The sequence below is a fragment of the Hippocampus zosterae genome, chromosome 4 (assembly GCF_025434085.1).
Source record: "Hippocampus zosterae strain Florida chromosome 4, ASM2543408v3, whole genome shotgun sequence".
Taxonomy (NCBI): Eukaryota; Metazoa; Chordata; class Actinopteri; order Syngnathiformes; family Syngnathidae; genus Hippocampus; species Hippocampus zosterae.
The window spans coordinates 2405131-2424795 of NC_067454.1; the positions used below are offsets into that span (position 1 = coordinate 2405131).

At 45.6% G+C, this 19665-nt stretch overlaps 1 protein-coding gene across 2 annotated transcripts in view; it reads right to left on the bottom strand.

Moving 5' to 3' along the window:
* Positions 1–17057, bottom strand: part of pcdh17 (protocadherin 17) — a 57373-nt gene extending 40316 nt beyond the window's left edge. Inside the window, exons 1-2 of one of the 2 annotated variants that reach the window (XM_052062631.1) lie at positions 16489–17057; positions 13180–15785 (exon numbers count right to left, since the gene is read on the bottom strand). In XM_052062631.1, coding sequence (XP_051918591.1) covers positions 13180–15465 — 2286 coding nt within the window. In that variant the 5' untranslated portion in view covers positions 15466–15785; positions 16489–17057. Of the gene's footprint in view, positions 1–12969; positions 15786–16488 lie in introns of both variants that reach the window. The other variant, XM_052062630.1, reaches the window with a different exon arrangement.
* Positions 17058–19665: the final 2608 nt, after the last annotated feature.

The window sequence follows — 19665 nt, forward strand, 5'->3', positions numbered from 1 at the left end:
CTTCCTGGCTGCTGATAAACTGAGAGCAGGGCAAGATTAAGAATGGGGGGGGGGGGGGGGTGGTTGGGGGGATAAATAAATATACAAATAAAAACTGCTGCTTGATGCTTAATTGTTCAACTGCCCTTGTGAAGAAAGTAGTCATGGGCGCAGCATGCGATCCTGGTTTTGGGTGCTGCTAATCATTCCGTGCATCCTCATCAATACTTTAGTGCATCGTTGTCGTTAACTTAAGTCTTGACTCAGCACTGACCTTGTTTTGCCCTCATTTAAACCACTGCTAACTCAGCCCAAAACACAAAGAGGGAACCAACTTATCAAGGTCTGCATGCATCAATCGGCATTCATGAAGTGATAATGAGCATAGCAAAGGGTTTGGGTTTAGGAACCGTTTAAATAGTGAACGTGCAATTAGACACTGTATTGCAAAAAAAAAGAATTTGATTTCATGCACTCAAAATGAGTTCACACGCTCAATGTTGCTTTCTTGTTCCAGAAATTTGTGCCATCCTTGAATTGATTTTTATGCGAGAGTGCCCTTTGAGGTGGGGGAGAAAAAAACTCGACTGCACGCGGTTAATATATTGTTTGCTTCAACTCCTTTTGTTCTTGAGGTTGGATCTTGAATCTTTTTTTACACATGTAAAGTATATGAATCAAAAGCTCTTATTTTTGTGCAGATAATTTGTTTATATTGAAAATGGTTAGCACGTCGGCTTCACAGTGCAGAGGTACCGGGTTTGATTCCAGCACCGGCCTCCCTGTGTGGAGTTTGCATGTTCTCCCCGGGCCTGCGTGGGTTTTCTCCGGGTGCTCCGGTTCCTCCCACATTCCAAAAACATGCGTGGCAGGCTGATTGAACACTCTAAATTGTCCCTAGGTGTGAGTGTGAGTGCGAATGGTTGTTCGTTTCTCTGTGCCCTGCGATTGGCTGGCAACAGGGTCTACCCTGCCTACTGCCCGAAGACAGCTGGGATAGGCTCCAGCACCCCCCGCGACCCTAGTGAGGATCAAGCGGCTCGGAAGATGAATGAATGAATGAATGGTAATTTTGTCCTACATCTGGTTTGGAAGAGTTATGTGCTTATGTGCCCTGCCCCTTCCGAGTAGCACTGATGCAAAATTGTTGACCCCTTCAACATTTAAGTTGCCCATCCCTGGTGTACATCATCATTTTAGAAAACCCAAGAGTCATTTAACTTTGGCATTTAATAATGAGTTTGCAGTAGCTAAAATTAATTCATTTTGATTGAGGCGTTGGCATTCAAAATGAATCCCTGCCATTTGCATCAGTTTGCAGCCCTCACGCTGAATTCATCCACTATAAACCTGTCTACCCTTTATCCACATTTGTGACTTTCTACTGCAACGAAATAAAACGAATACGATTTTTTTTAATTAAACAAACAAACAGGGCGGTAAAACCCCATCACTAATAAAATGCATAAAAGCTGAGAAGTGAACCAGAAAACAAGAACAAAAATCCCTTTGGAATTGATAGTACAAGAGCCATTCTGGGATAAAAGGCTTTTCTCTGGCTCCCCAAAGCCCAGAACCAAGGCCAGATCTATGAAACGAGCGCATCTTCTATCAATACATGCAATGATTCACATATGCACATGCAGCATCCATTTGGATAACTTTTCTTTCCATCTCTCAACACAAGCACAAATACGCGGTCCTGTTTCCGTTCAAGGTGACCTCATTGCTTGCATTAGGTCAGTGGTGATGAGGTTTCTCGGCGAATAGGAAAGGCAAGAAGACAGCTTTACACCTCTTTTCCTTCAAAGAAGCTTCACGGGGTGATGCTTTGCTACAGCATGCAAGCGTTAGCTGGCCTGTTCCCCCTCTCCCCTCCAAAAAAATAATACTGTAAACCCTTCTGGGGAAAAACGAGAAACCTTGAGAAGGGGCCGCAGATGGGGGAATCCCTCTTTCAGGATGACCGTGCTGCAATGGATACTAAGTGGGCAACATTTGACACAATATTGGTAGACAATGTGTGTTATTATATATATATAAACTATAAATTTATATATATAAACTATATATAGTTTATGTCATTGTTACAATGACATAAAAGTCCATTTAAAGTCCAAGATGAAAACAAGATGAATAATCGGCCCAGTTGGTCAAAGAAGAAATCGCCCTAGCAGCGCCTCCCAGTGGTCAACTCAGCTCCCGTGTCAAGCTTAGTTTTCTTCCCCAAAAGCATAATCAAGAGTTAATTTTTTTGATTTGTACCTCGCTACGATCTTCGAACGCACTCTCTCCTAACTCCATGCTAGCCTGCAACTCCTCCTCCTCTTTTTCTTCGGCAGCATGATCCTGGCTGACCGCTGCCACCCGCTGGTCAGATCTTTAATGATTTCCAATGCGGAAAAACCCGAGTTAGAGTCAAGGGCTGCGTCAGACTCTTCTGCACACGATGACGCAAAAGAAGGTAGAAATATGTCATGGGTAGGCGGCCGTTGTGATTTTCAAGACGTGTTTATACGTTATGGGGAATAAAAGAGTTAAGAAGTGTGTCCATAGTGCATTAACAATCCGCCAAACCAGATTCGGCAATAATTAGCAAGCCCATACAAGAAAACAATCAAGTGCAATCTCTTTTTCTGAAGGCCAGTAACATCAAGAAGGGCCTTTTTGTAGAACAGTCGAAATAATCCCCTAACCCCCCCTAACCCCCACCACCAAAAAAAAAAATAAACCATTGACATTTAAAGACACATGCAATGGGGCTGCCTAGCTTTTAATCGCCTCCCATCCCCACACACCCACATGACCACTTACGCCTCTCCACCTGGGAGTACACGGACTCAAGATGTCGGTGTGACACTTTTCCGGCAACGTGCGAGAGAGCTGTTTTTACTTACTAATCTGGACAGGGAAGGAAGGAAAGTCACGGAAAGGGAAGGAGGCAAAGAAAGCTGCGGCACTCCACAATTCCATTCATCATCGGCGCAGCGTTGAGAGCGTATAAATAGCAAGATCTGCTCAGAGTTAACATTGAGCTTCTAGTGCTTCTTCCGTGGCACTTTATTCATTAAGACCGTGTGCAGAGATCAATATGGCAGACGTATACACTGTACTGTTGACAAGATAATCTCATCATTATGAATTTGGCCCGGGTCGTCAGTAACATGAGCAATTGCAACAGTTATCAGCAATGACAAGTGCCGGAGAGAGAGAAAGGTTGAAACGAGAGCTTGGAAATGAGAGAGCTCGCTTCCTGATATCCTTTTTATTAAGGCTCAAAAGCAAAAGACGATCAAATGTTTTGTTTCGGGACAAAATATTGCATCGTCAATAAGAAACAGAACAGACGAGGAATTGATCGGAAAGTTAAAAGCCCTCTCTGAGATATAACGCTGGTTTGGGACCAATTGAGTGAATCGGTGTAATGCAATAGAAAATATACTGCATTTTCATACTCCATTAGCATTTGCCGTCATTGCATTCAACCCTAGAAGGTAGGAAATGGGGGGGGCGATGGGGTTGTTGTTTTCTGCCGAGCCGCCAGCCTTTTGTTTTGGCAATACCGTGTCGACGTGCCGACTCAGGCCGATTTTGTTGCTATAAACACATAACAGTCACAGCAAAGCACCGGGGGCTGTCATTTCCCTTCAGACACGCAAAAGGCTTTAAGGCGCGAGAGTCACATTTCAAACCGGGATCCACATGGAAGCAGCGGACTTGGCAGGTTAGCACCACCCACCCGTTGCTGCGCGAAATAACTCGTCGGCCTCCTCGAAATTAGTCTTTCGATGGCTCTCGCCGTTAATTGCAATACTGGGCAAAACGTGATCGAGACCACAATGTCATCATGTGGGCAAAGAGCCAGTTTTGTTTTGATTCGTACTTTGGCGAAATTCAAGCAAATGAGATGATTTTCATGGTACAGTATGTCCAGTCGATCAATTAATCACATCACTGATGGAGCTGGAGAAGTGCTGAGCAGTAAAAGACAAGGACAAGGACGGCGCGAGGGATAAATCATTTCCTTCAACTAATGAGGGAGAAGGTGAGAACAGATCCCCATAATTCCTTCTTGCAGCCGCATGGCGTTTCGGTAGTGGCACATGTCTAGAGGGCAGAGTGTTGCTTGAACCGACGCCAAAGCACTGCGGAGTGAGATCCACTTTCATTGACTTTGAAAGTGTCTCATTTGCAACTCGCTGCCCCAACTACTGCCAGTTCGCAGAGTGCATTGTCCGCATCGTTGGCCTTCCACGTGCTGGTGTGAACCGTCAAAATCTTGATAGCGGAAAACCCAGCGAGAGCCACGATTTTTCTCGCTCGCCCTGCATTTACAGCTGCAAACGGCATTTTTACACTCACGCCAGCCAATTACAAACATCATTTCATGCTTATCACGGCACAACGTCTGAAGCCCGCCAACGACAAACATCCAACAGAGGCATACTTGCATTTCATACACCACAGGGAAATTCGAGTGAAGTAATGAATCATCCTCCGATGGTTTGGATTTACAAAAAAGAGGATCTCAACCGGGGTGGGGGTTTTGTACAGGTCGTGCTGAGCAAAGATTGAGAAACCAAACAGTTTTCCAGCATGTGACACAACACGACACAACAACACTGTTTTCGTCCATCATAAGTCGTGAGATGATTAACACGCTGGTGTTCCTGGAAAATATTTTGTCATGTTAATCCTCCAAGCCACCCCCCCCCCCCGCCCACACACAAGCGCACACGCACGTACACAGTTATGTTATCAGTAGAATATTGCACTGTTGTCTCACTTTCCACCACTTGCAGCGTATCAGTTTTTTTTTTTTTTGGTTCAAGCAGAACTACAGTGAAACATTTGATGCCGACTTTATTGGTGAGTTTATGTGAATGTTGATGACTGACGATTAGTTCAAAGTCATGATGGGAAAATGAAGCTTCAAATTTTGCTTCATGAACCAACTAGCTGGTTCGCCGCCCTCTGGGCGGCTCATCAGCTAGTTCCTGCGGAAGGCTGGTAAGGTGGGCCTTCGGCCCACAAAAGTGTTGTTGCTTGGTTCAAACTTTTTGTTCATCTTCATTGCTTATCGCGAAAATAAAGAGATGTTTAGCTCTACTAAATAACTAACAATTTTATTGCAATGCTTGTGGGTAGACAACATTTTTTCGCTAAGATGCCCGCGCGATCGTAGTGAGCCACTGCCTGAGCGGCGCAGTGGCGGCGCGCAGCGGCGCGGTGAAGTAGGTACGTTTTGAAAAGGGACAGACGGAAGGACAGACCGCGTGCGGGACGACGCGCAATATATATATAGATTGTGTGTGTGTGTGTGTGTGTGTGTGTGTATTTTTTTTTCTAACTCTTCTAGAATGCAGTCTCTGTTCGACATTGGGCTGAAAGCACGCTGACTTGCCAGTTCTTAAAACCGTAAAACTAGGTGGAAATGGCTCTATGAGTGTCAAAGGTTGCTGACCCCTGATCTATACCGATCATAAATTGGCTGTAGAAGGACCCGACGAGTCGTGAAGGGGTAAATGATCCCTTGGAAAGGCCATTCCAATTAAAGGAACCCGCAAGATCAGTACTTCAACCTAGCACTGCTAGCGAGATCACCTGTGTCACTGTAGCCTGTATGTTGCCTGTCAACAGACTTGGCAGCACAATTCGAGATTCCCGCACAGTCAATGTTTTGTTCTCGTGATTTATGTGACCTTTGGTGGTGCTATTGACTTCTTGGCTGCCTTTTTTGAGCAAAATGCCAGGTGTGAGAGGGTAAATGCCTCAGGTCTCCTGGGGATATCAACATTTCATTTGGTCACATGCATCAGTGTTTTAAAAAAATAAAAATTGTGTGGATGAAATTGCAGAACCGGCAGGAGCTGAAGGGTGTTTGTATTAAATAAGAAGACAAAGTGAAAAATCAGCCGCTAAAAGGGAAAATGATACATCTGGGATTAGTAAAAAAACAAAAAATACGACTAAAATAAGATATAAAAAAAAGAAAACGGGAAATAATGGGACGTACAACAAAGTCATGCTGTCGGTGGCAGTTAAAGACAATTCAAATCACACCGACTCCAAAAATAAAACGGCCAAAGGTTATTGACTTGAAACGCGGGTGTCAATAAATTAGACAGTGCAGCCTTGAAAATCCACTTCCCTTCCGCCACGGATACACTGCCAAGGCAGTTATTATCATGGCCGTGTCATCTCCAATAGGCCGCTTCCTTTTGAACTCGGCTAATTGCTTGAATGTGTCCAGCCCATTTGAGTCTCACAGAGGCAAACTTGTGTTCTCATATCCTGTCTGTTTCTTAACACTTGTACAACACAAAGTGTCTTTGTTTTCGACCTTTGCCAGATCAGGAGGTCTTTCATTTTCATGAGATTACAAAATGAATGCCCGACAAGACCAACCTCCCGATAGCGGCTAAACTCGCACAGGCGCGAAAGAGTCAGCGATCACGTTTCATTAAAATGATTTGAAATAGCTTTTGGGCAAAGAATTGCGATCCGACAGCCAACATATCCTCTCTCGTGGAATCAATCAAACTGTAGTTACCTGCAAGGGGCAATGTACTACAGAAATGTTAGTCTATAAATTTCTATCTAATAATGTGCTAAAATAAAAAATACAGTATTTCAATTTCAAAAGTCCTTTTGTCATAATGACAGTTTTAGGCACACACGGTGAGTCAATTATAGTCACTGCTTCATCTATCTACATTACTTATTTAAGTAATGGCATGGTGGGCGACTGGTTAGCACGTCCGCCTCACAGTGCAGAGGTGTGGAGTTTGATTCCCAGCTTCCTGTGTGGAGTTTTCATGTTCTCTCCCATGCCCGTGTGGGTTTTCGCCGGGTACTCCGGACTCCTCCCACATTAAAAAAAAACATGCGCGGGCAGGTGAATAGAACACTCAAAATTGTCCCGTGGTGTGAGTGTGAGCGCAAATGGTCGTTTGTTTGTATGTGCCCTGCGAGTGGCTGGCGACCAGTGCAGGGTGTCCGAAGACAGCTGGGATAGACTCCAGCAAGCCCGCAGCCCTTGTAAGGATCAGCGGATTAGAAAACGGATGCATGGATGGACTTTTTTCACTACTTTGATTTGCAGGAATCTTTCAAGAATAAATAATTGAGAATAAACTCACTTGCACCCTTTTATTCACATTGATTTAATTTCTGTGAGCTTGGAAAAATCCATCTTCAAAAACGGAGTTCAAGGGAATATAAAATATTTGTAAATATGAGTCAGAGCAGCGACTTTTGTGGGCGCTTCAAAACAGATGACAAAACAGAGCAGTGAGTTAATGTAAATACTAATAAGATCTCACATCACCCCCCCCCCCCCCCCACTCACACACACAGCCAAGTAGCTGCTTAATTTACACTGAAAACAAGCTTGTCTGGTAGTCTGCCAGAAAAAAAAGAAAACAGTCATAGGAATTGAATAAACAAACATTCGCTGATTTTTTTTCAGAGATACTTTCTCTTATGGGATTTAGGAATTCGTACTGTATCGAGAAAAGCGAAATGAAGCAGTTTTACGATACCCGCACTCTGGTTCTTAACAAGTCAACTGTGGGAGTACGCGAGTGACTTTGAAACAACTGCCAAGTCTGTTCTAAAAGTACTGTTAGTTTTCCCAGGTAACTTTATATATTTTATCCCATCCCACCGGAGGCTCCGGAGGAGAGCGGTTATCTTAAGATGAAGGGGAAAAGAAAAATTAAATAAAGAGTGTTTTTCTAATCCATTGCCTCAGTGGTCTCTCAAGTGTGGGAGCAATTTCAATATAATATATGGCAGAGGATGTGATAAGACACGGACGGTGCTGTTATGCACATCAGTGTGTTTGCGTGCTTAAGTGTGTGTGTGTGTGTGTGCCTTTCTGAGAGGAAGGGTGTTTCAAGGTTTGGACAAATGCAAGATTGTCACGCTCACAAAAGAGAAGAGGCTCTGGCTCCAAAGGACTAAATCCTATGCCTGGAATACACAATGAAATTACACCCACCCACCCACGCACATAAATCTGCCTGAATTATGCAGACGGAGACCATTCCTGGAAGAATTCATTTTAAACATTCACTTCGGCAACAATGTTGATGTGCATACGCACAACGATCACAAATCAATAGAGGGCTAAACAATACTAGAAATTCACACTGTTCTAAATTATGATATTTGTTTAATTTTTAACACTCACTTTAGAAAAAAAAGGTTTAGACATTGTTGGGTGTTTTATTCATTCATTCATTCATTCATCTTCCTTACCGCTTGATCCTCACTAGGGTCGCGGGGGGGTGCTGGAGCCTATCCCAGCTGTCTTTGGGCAGTAGGCGGGGGACACCCTGAATCGGTTGCCAGCCAATCGCAGGGCACACATAGACGAACAACCATTCACACTCACACCTAGGGACAATTTAGAGGGTTCAATCAGCCTGCCACGCATGTTTTTGGAATGTGGGAGGAAACCGGAGCACCCGGAGAAAACCCACGCAGGCCCGGGGAGAACATGCAAACTCCACACAGGGAGGCCGGAGCTGGAATCGAACCTGGTACCTCTGCACTGTGAAGCCGACGTGCTAACCACTGGACTACCGGGCCGCCTTGATTGAAATTAGATGGCGTGAATTTTAAACATGGCTTGAAAATCAGGCATGTTGCTGCTGGTGTTAGGACAGTAGATTTACAACCCTTCCCTAATTGCAAGGGGTGAGAACCACAATTAACTTGGAAAAACTGAACTGAAACTCACAGCAGAACGCTGCCACCTAGAGGCAGCGTAAACTGCCTCAGTGTGGCATCTGTCAGCGTCTCCCATTTGTACCACCTGCAGCCCCGTGACCTTAAAATTGCAGTCTTTCATGTCTGTTCAATTAAAACGACACTGTATCCAAACAACGGATGCGATCATTTTACATCCGGCGAAACAACATCTCCACAACCTTGGAGAAAATGAGTGCAATTTCCCCAAAGAGTCAGCAAGTGCTGAAACTTAACAATGCGAAATAAAATCCCCCCCCCCCCCCACCTGTATTGGACACGGGGCATATGACATGACAGAGGGCATGCTTTCGAGTCACAGCAATCGCCTTCTGAGCATTGAGGAATTTCGCAACAGATTGGCTTTAACCTTCATCCTGCGCTAAGTAATTCTCTCAACGCCTTAAGCAGTATTAAGCGTCATTACTGTGCGTATCATTCATCTACTTATCCCAGGAATTCTCCTTGCAAATAGAATGAAGCTCTCCACCGGTCTGGTTGCTGGTCCAGTTGTGACTATGATATGGGCATGTTAGGGCTGCAGCTATTGAATATTTTGGGAATTGTGTATCCTACTGAAAATTATATCGGATAAATGGGGGGGGGGGGGGACAACATTTTTGGGTTATAAATATCGAAGACAGGCGGCCCGGTAGTCCAGTGGTTAGCACGTCGGCTTCACAGTGCAGAGGTACCGGGTTCGATTCCAGCTCCGGCCTCCCTGTGTGGAGTTTGCATGTTCTCCCCAGGTCTGCGTGGGTTTTCTCCGGGTGCTCCGGTTTCCTCCCACATTCCAAAAAAACATGCGTGGCAGACTGATTGAACACTCTAAATTGTCCCTACGTGTGAGTGTGAGCGTGGATGGTTGTTCGTCTCTGTGTGCCCTGCGATTGGCTGGCAACCGATACAGGGTGTCCCCCGCCTACTGCCCGGAGACAGCTGGGATAGGCTCCAGCACCCCCCGCGACCCTAGTGAGGATCAAGCGGCTCGGAAGATGAATGAATGAATGAATATCGAAGACAAAAAAAAAACATTTCCACTTATAAAGAAATGCCGAACTGGGTTTCAATTTTTGATTGTCAAAATTTACAAAGTGATTTCCCTCACTGGAAACAGTATGATTTTAGTCATTTCCCTCCATTATATTTTTGCCCATGAGACGAAGGGACGTCAGAAGCATGAGTGATTTTACCGGCTAAAACAACACACTTCACAAAACCTGATTTGTTCCAAAGCGATCAAAAGGAATGGCAACCATGTCAGGCCATCAGCATCAAAGTGTGCAGTCATCTACGTCTGTTAAACTGCCTTGAAAAGTAGTCTCGTATAAGCCTATATGGGACACTTTAGCGCTGCTAGCCACTAACGCTGCAGCTGGCGCTAAACGATGGCAACTGGCGCCGTACAATACATTGTCAACGTAATTAAGTCATTATTTTAATGAGCGATTGTATTGTGAATGTATTATGTGTTGTTTTATGTATGGTTTATTTTGAAGGCCTTCTCACCGTGTTGACGGCATGTTACTGTCGCGCGTAGCATAAACCGTGGTCGCTGCGGTTAGCTTGATTACTTCTTTCTGACACACGTAAATAAGAGGCAGAAAAAAAAAATGCCTCGAGCCATTTTATGAACGGAGGTACCCGGATAACTTGAAGAATCGTTTGTGTTCTTACTCGCTCGAAGCAAAAGTCCAAGCGGTGCCTGTAAACATCATGAGAGACCAAGAGGAGTGTTGTGAGTGCGGGTGAATGCAGGTGCCTGTCAAACCAGCTCCACAAAGTTGCTCTTGTGAAAGTGAAGGAGCGGGCGTATATCTCTTCCGCTTGATAAATTTATTGTCCCTTCACTCGCAACTGTACTGACAGATGGGCCGTGGAGCTCGAGGATCGATAAAGGAGGAATTTTGTCTTTGTTTCCTGACATCTTTCTCCGTCGCCACTTTGCTCTGACTCGGGTTACTTCCTGTCCACATGAAGGGAGAACGGTGGCAGGGTGGAAAAGAAAATGATCTGCTTCTTTACAGCCTCTGAAGAAACTTAATGCCTCAAGGCATCTCTCTCTACATTGGTTTCTTTTGAATAATACAATAGAGCACCCTACACAGCTCACACTTTCAGGGGACCCACTTAAAAGAAGATACCAACGCGTGCTTTGTTGCTGCTCCGACTAGTTTTCCCGACTGTCGTCGGGGGACGGATGGGAAAAGACTGCGTGCGATGAGTGGTGCAGAAAATGTAACGTGGTATAATTCATCATCACCAAATGAGTAAGGAAACAGCCAGAAATGACCCTGTCGCCCTGATGAGGAAGTCCTACTAATGCTCTTTGAGCTGGCCTTTGCCCTTTGCAGCTGGCTCATAATAGAAGCCTGCTTGAGAGTGAGAACAACAGACAGTGGCTTTCCTCCCTGGTGGGAACACGTCACAGTTGATCACGGTCAACATCACAGAAATGTCCAGCTCATATAGGGGGCTACAAATAACAACAGACAGCTTAACTAAGAGACAAATGGCAAGAAAGAAAGAAAGAAAGAAAGAAAGTCTGACTTGGGCTAGCATAACGCAAGCTAGAACATTTAAATATTCAAAACTATATCTCATGTTATGCAAAGATACCGACACCTGAAGTGAACAATAAAAACCATGATAATAATAGACAAGAAAAAAGTAAACAAACCCAAGACTCGGTCTGTTCCAACTGACCATTGTCTGAGCATTACGTAGCGCTGCAGGTCTTAAGCCCTGTCTGACACAACAGATTTCTAATGAGCTTAAGGCCAAAAGACTCAGGAAATTTCACACATTAGAGACTTACAGACCTACATACTCCCCGCAAAGATGCTTAAAGTCGCTGGAAAAAAAATATGTTCAATCTGATCATCTCTTCATGGTTAATTCAAAACATAATTAATTGTGAGTCTTCCACGAGTCGCAGTTTGCAAATACCCGTTTGGGCGGCTCATCAGCAAGTTCCTGCGGAAGGCTGGTAAGGTGGGCCTTCGGCCCACAAAAGTGTTGTTGCTTGGGTCAACTTTTTGTTCATCTTCATTGCTTATCGCGAAAATAAAGAGATGTTTAGCTCTACTAAATAACTAACAATTTCATTGCAATGCTTGTGGGTAGACAACATTTTTTCGCTAAGATGCCCGCGCGATCGTAGTGAGCCACTGCCTGAGCGGCGCAGTGGCGGCGCACAGCGGCGCGGTGAAGTAGGTATGTTTTGAAAAGGGACAGACGGAAGGACAGACCGCGTGCGGGACGACGCGCAATATATATATAGATATATACAGTATATACAGAGAGAGAGAGAGACTCCTTAGGTTAGTTGAAAACTCCCAACTGCCCCATCCATGTGAACCTTGAGTATGAATGGCTGTTCGTCTATAAGTGCGCTGCATTTAGACCAGGCTGTCTCGCCCAAAGTCAGCGGGGACCGATGTAATTACCCACAACCCTAATGTGAGCAAATTGTAATATATATTAATAGATGTACAAGTCTACATTGGAGAAATGGTAATAATCAGGATAATGCAACGTTTCGGCCAGACAGCTAGTCACCACCCTCGCTGGAGAACAGGACCCCGCACTGTCAACGGTAAAACGTCGCAAAATGGCCTGGTATGGCCACGTTACAAGGCATACCTCGCTATCCAAAACCATCCTACAGGGGACAGTGGAAGGGAAACGGAGAAGAGGCAGACAGAGAAAGTGCTGGATGGACAACATTAAGGAATGGACTAACTGCAGCTTCCAGACCCTGCTACGAACAGCTAAGGACCGAGAGTGCTGGAGATCCCTGACTGCCCAGACTTCCACCATGGCACCCCGACGGCCTCTTAGGCCATGGGATGAATAAGAATAAGAAATGCAACGTTTGAAAATGTAAAGCGTCCGTGTCAGATTGAGCAGAAACGTGTGTAGATTTTAGTCAGAAATTGCTAATTGTAGGAGTGGGGGGGGGGGTGATTTGAAAAGCTTGCCGTGATGTATTTCAAACGCAAATAATTTGTGCGGCTGTCGCTCGATCACCCCGCGAGTGGGGACGGGACTATCTGATCCATCGAATGATCTCTCCTCCCCCCGTCTTATGTTTCCGTACTCTACTGCCTCTCCGCGCCTTTGGTTTCGCCGTCTTTCATTTTACAAGACAAGAACCCGGATTCCTTCGCGAGGGTAGTCACGTGGGAGCGGGCATAACAGTGTGGGAGAGTAGGGCAATTCCCCCCTTACCTGTATGATGGACATGCGGTTAGTAGGTGTGTCTGTAGTGCTGGTGACTGGGCCTGTGAAGCTGGTGTGGCATCCCACGTGGCCTTGGGGCACGCTGAGGTTATTGGAAGTGGGCTTAAGGTACATGACCTCCGATCTCGGTGAGCTGAGTGGCAGGCGTGTCTGATAGTCAAAGTACATGGGAGAGGTGGCCAAGGAAGGGCTGCTTACCACGTTCATCACATTCATGGCATCCCGCTCCTCCACCTCGCTTTGCACCAGCATGATGTCGTTCTTGTTAATCTTCTTTTTCTTGCCTTTGCCCAGCTGTGGGTGGGAATACTCTGCAATGCGACAGTTATAGGTCCGTATCTCCTTGTTTTCCCTCTTGCACTTGACCGCGATGGTGACCATGGCAGCGAGGAGCATGATTGAGATTATGCTGAGAGTTACAATGAGAGGCAGCGACATGTCCCAGTTCTGATTGCCGTCGACGTGCAGGAGTCCATCGGCCGGCTGTCCGTCCGAGGCCTTAATGATCAGCCGAGCGGCGGCGGTGAGGCTCGGCTTGCCGTGGTCTGATACGCGGATAATCAGCTCCACGAGGGGGTTTACGTTGTCCCAGAAAGGGTGGGCCGTTCGCACTTCTCCAGTCACCGGCTCTATATCGAAAAGGTGCTCTTCGTTCCCATCCGAGATCTGATAGGTGAGCCTCCCGCTCTCGCCGTAGTCGTTGTCCACCGCTCTCACGGTGGTGACGATGTAGCCGACGCCGACGTTCCGCGGTACGTGGATTTCAGCCGTATCGTTTTGCAGAAGGGGCAGAACGATGACGGGTATGTTATCATTGACATCCAGAACGCTGATGCGCACCGTCGCGTTGCTCTCCAGGTGCGGCGATCCGGCATCTCGGGCGAGAACCTTGAAGTCAAAATATTTGATTTGCTCGTAGTTGAACGACCTCACCGCGTATATGGCTCCGTTGGCGGCGTTGACGTTGACGTAAGTATTGACATCACCCCCGCTCACGTTGGAATTAATAATACTGTAGTACACCGTGCCGTTCTGGCCCAGATCCGGGTCGTGAGCAAGGACCGAACCCAAGAACTCGCCGGGAATGTTGTTCTCCGGGATTTGGAGAAGGTACACGGCCTTGGTGAAGCGCGGGACGTTGTCATTCTCATCCAGAATCTTGACAGTGAAGGATTTGGTGGAGTTGAGGGGGGGAACGCCGTTGTCTTTGGCCACGATGGTGACATTATACTCATCCTGCGCCTCTCTGTCCAGCGGCCTGTCTGTCACCACCGTGTAGAAGTTGTCATAATTCTCCTCCAGTTTAAAGGGGACATTACCCAGCACTCTGCATTGAAGCTGCCCATTCCTGCCGGAGTCCTTGTCTGTGACACGGACCAGCGCAATAACCGTGCCCGGAGGTGCCGCTTCGCTGATGGCTCCCTGTCTTACAGACACAAAGCCGATAGAGGGCCAGTTATCATTCCTGTCGAGCACTTTAACGGTGACTTTACAATGGCCGGGGATCGGATTGGGTCCGAGGTCCTTTGCCTGGACGTCAATCTCAATAACCGGGCTCTCCTCATAGTCCATTTCGCCCTGAATCTTGATGACCCCCGTTCGGGAATCTATTGAGAACAGCTCCCGGATTCTCTCTGGGGCATAGCCGCTAAAAGAATAGACGACTTGGCCATTGTTTCCTTCGTCGGGATCCGTGGCGTTCAAATTTATCAGCACTTTTCCCGGAGGTGAATTTTCAGGAATTTCAACAACGTAGGAGGGCTGGTCGAACACGGGGCTGTTATCATTTGAATCAATCACTTTAACATTGATCTGCATGGTACCCGACCTCGGATATTCCCCGCCGTCAGTGGCTGCCAATATGAGAGTGTGATGGCTTCTTTCTTCCCGGTCTAGTGGCCTTTGGATCACCAATTCTGGGAACTTGGTTCCATCCCCACGGGATTTCACCTCCAAGGAAAAGAGATTGTAGTCGTCGCGCGTGATCTGATAGGTTTTCAGTCCATTTTCACCCGCATCTGGATCATGCGCACTCGTCAAAGGGAAACGCGTCCCCGGAACTGCATTTTCAGATATGTCAATATCAATCTGATCCGAAGGGAAAACGGGCGAGTTGTCGTTAATGTCTTGGATGTCTATTTTAATCATGCAGATCTCCTTGTCGTTGGCAAACACTTCCATCGAGAGCTGGCACTTGGGGTTTCTCTTGCACAACGTTTCTCGGTCAATGCGTTGCTTTGTGTAGAGTAGTCCGCTCTGGGGGTCAACATTGATGAGATGCGGGGCCGAATTCTCCAACACCCTGAAGTTGGCTTTCTTTCCTTGCCCGCCCGGCCCAGTCTGCTCCAGTCCGAGTCTGGCATCTTTGGCAATGTTTCCAATGACAGTTCCCGGACCTTGTTCCTCTGGGACAGAGTAAGTCAAGTTTTTCAATGTCAGGGCTTGAGCCCAAAAGAGGAGGAAAAAGAAAATGGAAAGATGCATCCCCACTCTGAAATACAGTAGTGGCAAAAAGACGGGTTTTTCTCTCTCTCTCTCTCTTCTGCCTCTGACCTGTTGACGTGTTGTTAAATCTGACAATTATTACTTAGGATCAAATGAAGAGTCCTGTTCATCACGTGAGGTCTTGACATTGGTCTTGGTAGATTGCCTTTGATCGGTCGCGCTCCTCCTCTGCCTCTCCCAGCGATCTGCGGCGCTGAATGCCTAATTCATATTCCGCGGAGCACTCGGACTCATCTGAGCAATAATCATGAGCCACTCTCCAAATTGAACACTCATTGTGAGCAAAAACGGATAACCACCTAGGAGAAAGCACAAAGAAACAGAGGCATTATCCGAATGTCACTTTGTTGGTGGAAGGTAGACAGAAAAATATTGGACATTCTACCCCGGGAGAAATAAAATCCGCGAGTGAGCCAACATTGAAACCGGGCTCGTATGTAATTCATCTCCACAATTATGGGTGGAGCTTGCCAATTAGTTAACCTTGGGAAGACACCCCCCTGCAACCCCCCCCCCCAAACACAGTTCTGATTCAATGATAAACAATGATTCCCCTTGAATGTCGCAACTTACATCAAGAGCCAGTCAGCCTTTCTACCTGGCCATTCAATATGCTGAAAAAATATCAAGATGAAAGCCGTCTTAACTTTAATGATATGGTGACTATGCGGGCATACAACAGGAGATGGCCTTTTGTCATGGTTATTCGAACAAGTGAGTAGAAAATGAGCCTCTTACACGCATTAACAAATCCGCATAATCCGGATATTTAAAATGAGCCTCATAAAAATTCAAAAAACGAGCTGCCAGCCATCAGCACAACCGTGTAATTCTGTCCTCTGGTGCTCTGTGTCTTTCTCTGCAAGACTCAACTGTAAAAGCTGTTGCTCCGCATGCTCCCTCCGAGGAAAAAAAAAAGATTTAGAGAACACACACGACACTCAAAAACACGATTTAAGGATAAACAGACACACACACACACACATACAAACGGTAACTTACCCATATTACTTGAAATAATAATCCCAAAAAGAGGAAAAAGGTAAAGATCCAAAGTCAGTTCCTAAATGGGTTTTGGGTGATTTTGACCCCCCCTTGAATGAGTGCGTATCCCTTTTGGGTTGATGGTTACAGAGCACCGCAGTGTAAATAAATTAAGACGGCTTCAGAAAAGTCTGACTGTGATATCAATGAGCCGAAGTCCTCTCCTCTGTGTGATTAGGATGCAGTGGGGGGGCTCGCCTTCTACCGACAGTGAGTCACCTTCGTTCAACAAACGATAGGCATCCAGAAATTTTGGCAAGGTAAGATCCAAAGGGAAAAGGGCAACCGGTTTCCAATCAGTAACAGCAGCAGCGACGGCGGTGTCCTTGTCCGGCGTCCTCATCCAAAGTGCGGAGGAGCGGAGAGGCAACAGTTCGTCTCCATACTGGATTCAAACTCACTGTGCTTGTTCCTATCGAACCGGTGAGTGGTCGGCTGTGCTAATCACGCTGGTTCAAAAGTGTGTTGTGCACGTTTGGACGAGTCCTTAGTACGAGAGAGAGCGCCTCCGAGCAAAGAATGAAGTCCTCGCACGAAGGCGCTGTATTAAAATGTTTTCTGCGCTCGCGAGGCAGCCAATCGCTTTCGGGAGGAGGGCAAAGAAGGAGGGATTCAAACGCAGCCACCAGCCCGGACTACAAATGACGGGCGGCTCGTTGGCCACCCCGCAATACATGTTATTGTTCAAAAAAAGGGACGAGAAAGGAAAAAAAACAATCCAACACCTCATTACTCACTCAACTTCATTGTTGTTACGATCCAGGAAAGCCAGCAGATGTCTGTGCCTGCGGGGCCCGGGAAAAGAAATGTCCGTTAAGCCGTTAGGCAACAAGAAATGATTTCAGTGTCGCTCTTTCAACACATTTGTAAATACACACTTTTGATTTAAAAAAAATATCTCTATCGTTTTATAGCGCAGGAGGAAATATTTTATTAAAAAAATATCAATGGTTTTAGTTTTGCTCTGCTAATCAATTTTTTTGTTGACGATACAGAGATGAAAATGAGAAAATGAAATGAGACCTGGAAATTGATGTGAGATGCAAAGAGTGTATTGGTAATTCTGAAGTGAGCGTAGGTGGCTGAGTTTATCTTCGCCAAATGTAATTCATCAGCTCTCGATGGCAATGAAAGGCACCGAATCTTGACGTGTTCATTTTACAGTGATGACAGGCAGCATCCATCCATTTATCCAACACTCTGGAAGTGAACGTCCGCCATTGAGTCACAAGTTGTTTTTAAAAAAAATTGCAGAAAGCAGGACATGCAAGACTCTTACAAACCTTTCTGTGGTAATAGAAAACTATGCACTGTACTGAATATGTGTAGCATGTATGTGATAGGAGGCAGCAGTAGCGTCATTGGGCCTATTTTAGTGGGCTTTACCCACTCTAAAATATTCTTAACCCCACTTTAAATCGATGGAAAAAGGAAGTCGCTCCTCCCGTGTTCATAAAACCTGGCTAAGACCCTGTGAGCTACAGTATCACTAACCAGTATTTTTGAATCAAACTTCACTAGCACTTGCCTTGGATTTATGTATTCAGTCCTATTTACACAACAAGATTCTTGAATTCAAGGTGGTAAAAATAATGTATTGTAATATGCCTGTCAAAGCACATTTTGAATCGATTACTGCATTTCAGCAACTTAATTAACTAATAATGTAGTTCAGGCAAGAAAAAGAAAACTGACAGTTGTCGTGCAGTAGTATGAGTGAGTGATAGCTTTTTTATAGCTTAGCCTTAATGAGGAAAAACTCCTACTCGGAAAAAAAAAAGGGATGGATAGAACACTGAACGTTAGCACGTGTGCATATTCGACAAACAGAGCCTTTTTTGCAACACTCCATGATGGATGTGTCACACATTCAATGTTGCAGCCATGGCAAAAATTAGCTTATTCACAGTGCATGTTTGAGGGGCGTGGCCTGTGAATCACAATAATTGACGACGTGATTGCGTGCTATGATGAGGTAAAAAAAAATCTTAATCTGTACATAACTGTGCCTGCTTGAGGTTTTAGGATACTTTATCGTGTTATCTATGCAATTTAGCACCTGCAGTTTGCTCGTGTGTATCAGATAGATGTGCTCTGCGGAGGTGCATTATGCATATTTTTCATTCGACGACGCCGCTTATTTAGCAAAATGCAAAATCTGCATTGGAAAATGTAAATCAAAACAGGGCTAATAAACTACTGGTCCATTATTTGTGGCTTTATTGTATATTACGTAGGTGGATAAACTGTGATTGCATACCAGGGACCTTCATTTGAAATTTGGGGGGGTCCAGCCACTGCTATGAAATAAAGCGCTAGACCAACGCTGTGTAGTCTGACTTCGGACCCCCCCCCCCCCACCACCACCACCACCCCACATGAGATTGCTACGTTCAGCTACGTGCCACTCATCACAGTTTAAGTAATACTTCACATACAATATACTAAAAGCGCAGTGTATGATTACATGTACTTGTCCTGAGACCGATTCTTAAAAAAAATAAAAAATAAAAACCTAAGAGAAAAGAATGTTTGAAAATAATTGTAAAAACATCAATAAGTTTAAAGGACCCCCTTAAAATGTCTCACTCTACCTCACGCCAACCTGTTATGCAAATGATCGGAACAAGATAATACTTTTTTTCTTGACTTATTTACATAATTAAATTTGTGCTCTTGTTCAACAGTAACAACTAGCTAAAAAAAAAAGAGAGAGAGAGAGTGAAAATTCATCCGGATTTATGACCCTCCTACCTGCAACCCTGAGTTTACATTCACTGGCAGTTCATTCATTCATTCATTCATCTTCCGAGCCGCTTGATCCTCACTAGGGTCGCGGGGGGTGCTGGAGCCTATCCCAGCTGTCTTCGGGCAGTAGGCGGGGGACACCCTGAATCGGTTGGCAGCCAATCGCAGGGCACACAGAAACGAACAACCATTCGCACTCACACTCACACCTAGGGACAATTTAAAGCGTCCAATCAGCCTGCCACGCATATTTTTGGAATGTGGGAGGAAACCGGAGCACCCGGAGAAAACCCACGCAGACCCAGGGAGAACATGCAAACTCCACACAGGGAGGCCGGAGCTGGAATCGAACCCGGTACCTCTGCACTGTGAAGCCGACGTGCTAAC